Source organism: Schistocerca cancellata, chromosome 4 (assembly GCF_023864275.1).
Source record: "Schistocerca cancellata isolate TAMUIC-IGC-003103 chromosome 4, iqSchCanc2.1, whole genome shotgun sequence".
NCBI lineage: Eukaryota > Metazoa > Arthropoda > Insecta > Orthoptera > Acrididae > Schistocerca > Schistocerca cancellata.
Genome location: NC_064629.1, coordinates 156,632,592 through 156,635,312, shown reverse-complemented (window position 1 = coordinate 156,635,312; position 2,721 = coordinate 156,632,592). Strand labels below are relative to the sequence as shown.

General features: G+C 39.1%; 1 protein-coding gene across 1 annotated transcript; it reads left to right on the top strand.

Annotated features, from left to right (window-relative positions):
- The first annotated feature begins 1,083 nt into the window (after positions 1–1,083).
- Positions 1,084–1,564, top strand: LOC126183972 (translation initiation factor IF-2-like). Its single transcript, XM_049926323.1, has 2 exons — positions 1,084–1,094; positions 1,216–1,564. The coding sequence occupies exons 1-2, from the start codon at positions 1,084–1,086 to the stop codon at positions 1,562–1,564; spliced, it is 360 nt and encodes a 119-aa protein (XP_049782280.1).
- Positions 1,565–2,721: the final 1,157 nt, after the last annotated feature.

Below are 2,721 nucleotides of genomic sequence, written 5' to 3'. Positions count from 1 at the left end.
AATGCAAATATGGCAAAAACGCAAATATGGCAAGAACGCAAATATGGCAAGAACGCAAATATGGCAAGAATGCAAAAATGACAAGAACGCAAATATGGCAAGAACGCAAATATGGCAAGAACACAAATATAGCAAAAACGCAAATATGGCAAGAACGCAAAAATGACAAGAACGCAAATATGGCAAAAACGCAAATATGGCAGAAATGCAAATATGGCAAAAACGCAAATATGGCAGAAACGCAAATATGGCAGAAACGCAAATATGGCAGAAACGCAAATATGGCAGAAACGCAAATATGGGATAAACGCAAATATGGGATACATGCAAAAATGGGAGAGGATAAACTTGTGGCACAACTTGACAAAAACAAAGAATGGGTTGGTAGGACATAAACTGAATCGTCGAAGTTTCACGAAATATATGAGAAACGCAAGTATGGGAAAAACGCAAATATGGGAAAAACGCAAATATGGGAAAAACGCAAATATCGGAAAAACGCAAATATGGGAAAAACGCAAATATGGGAAAAACACAAATATGGGAAAAGCGCAATTGTGGGAAAAACGCAAAGATGGGAAAACGCAATTATGAGATAAACGCAAATATGGGAAAAACGCAAATATGGGAAAAACGCAAATATGGGAAAAACGCAAATATGGGAAAAACGGAAAAAGGGGAAAAACGCAAATATGGCAAGAATGCAAATACGGCAAGAACGCAAATATGGCAAGAACGCATATATGGCAAAAACGCAAATAAGGCAAGACCGAAAATATGGAAAGAACGCAAATATGGCAAGAACGAAAATATGGCAAGAATGCAAATATGGCAAGAACGCAAATATGGCAAGAACACAAATATGGCAGAAACGCAAAAATGGCAGAAATGCAAATATGGAACAAACGCAAATATGGCAGAAACGCAAATATGGCAGAAAGGCAAATATGGCAGAAACGCAAATATGGCAGAAACGCAAATATGGGAAAAACGCAAATATGGGAAAAACGCTAATATGGGAAAAACGCAGGTATGGGTAAAACGCAAATATGGGAACAACGCAAATATTTGAAAAACGCAAATATGGGAAAAACGTAAGTTTGGGAGAAGATCAATTTGTATCACAACTTGGCAAGAGGCAAAAATCGGTTGGTAGGACATAATCTGAAGCATCGAAGGTTCACGTAATATTAGGGAAACGCAAATATGGGATAGACGCAAATATGGGAAAAGACGCAATTATGGGGAACGACGCGATTATGGGAAAAGACGCAATTATGGGGAAAGACGCAATTATGGTGAAAGACGCAATTATGGGGAAAGACGCAATTATGGTGAAAGACGCAATTATGGGGAAAGACGCAATTATGGGGAAAGACGCAATTATGGGGAAAGACGCAAATATGGGGAAAGACGCAAATATGGGGAAAACGCAAATATGGGGAAAACGCAAATATGGGGAAAACGCAAATATGGAGGAAACGCAAATATGGGGAAAACGCAAATATGGGGAAAACGCAAATATGGGGTAAACGCAAATATAGGGAAAACGCAAATATGGTGAAAACGCAAATGTGGCAAAAACGCAAATATGGGGAAAACGTGAATATGGGGAAACCGCAAATATGGCGAAAACACAAATATGGTGAAAACGCAAATATGGCAAAAACGCAAATATGGCAAAAACGAAAATAAGGCTAAAACGAAAATGTGGCAAAAACAAAAATATGGCAAAAACGAAAATGTGCCAAAAACGAAAATGTGGAAAAAACGAATATGTGGCAAAAACGAAAACATGGCAAAAACGAAAATATTGCAAACACTAAAATATGGCATAACAAAGTATGGCAAAACAAAATATGGCAAAAACGCCATATGCCACAAATGCAATATGGCAAAAACGCAATCTGGCAAAAACGCAGTATTTCAAAAACACAAAAATGGCAAAAACGCAGATATCGGAAAAACGTGAATGTGTGAAAAATGCAGATATGGGAAAAACGCAAATATGGGAGAAGATCAACTTATGGCACAACATGGCAAGAGGCAAGAATCGGTTGGTCGCACATTATCTGAAACATCATAGGTTCACGAAATATTAGAGAATCGCAAATGAGGGAAACACACAAATGAGGGAAACACGCAAATGAGGGAAAGACACAAATGAGGGAAGGACGCAAATGAGGGAAGGACGAAAATGAGGGAAAGACGCCAATGATGGAAAGATGCAAATGAGGGAAAGACACAAATGTGGGAAGGACGCAAATGTGGGAAGGACGCAAATGTGGGAAGGACGCAAATGTTGGGAAAGACGCAAATGTTGGAAAAGACGCAAATGTTGGGAAAGACGCAAATGTTGGGAAAGACGCAAATGTTGGGAAATACGCAAATGTTGGGAAAGACGCAAATGAGGGAAAGACGCAAATGAGGGAACGACGCAAATGAGGGAAAGACGCAAATGTGGGAAGGACGCAAATGTGGGAAGGAAGCAAATGTGGGAAGGACGTAAATGTTGGGAAAGACGCAAATGTTGGGAAAGATGCAAATGTTGGGAAAGACGCAAATGTTGGGAAAAACGCAAATATGGGAAAAACGCAGGTATGGGAAAAACGCAAATATGAGAAAAACGCAAATATGGGAAAAACGCAAATATGGGAAAAACGCAAATATGGGAAAAACGCAAATATGGGAAAAACGCAAATGTGGGAAAATGCAAATATG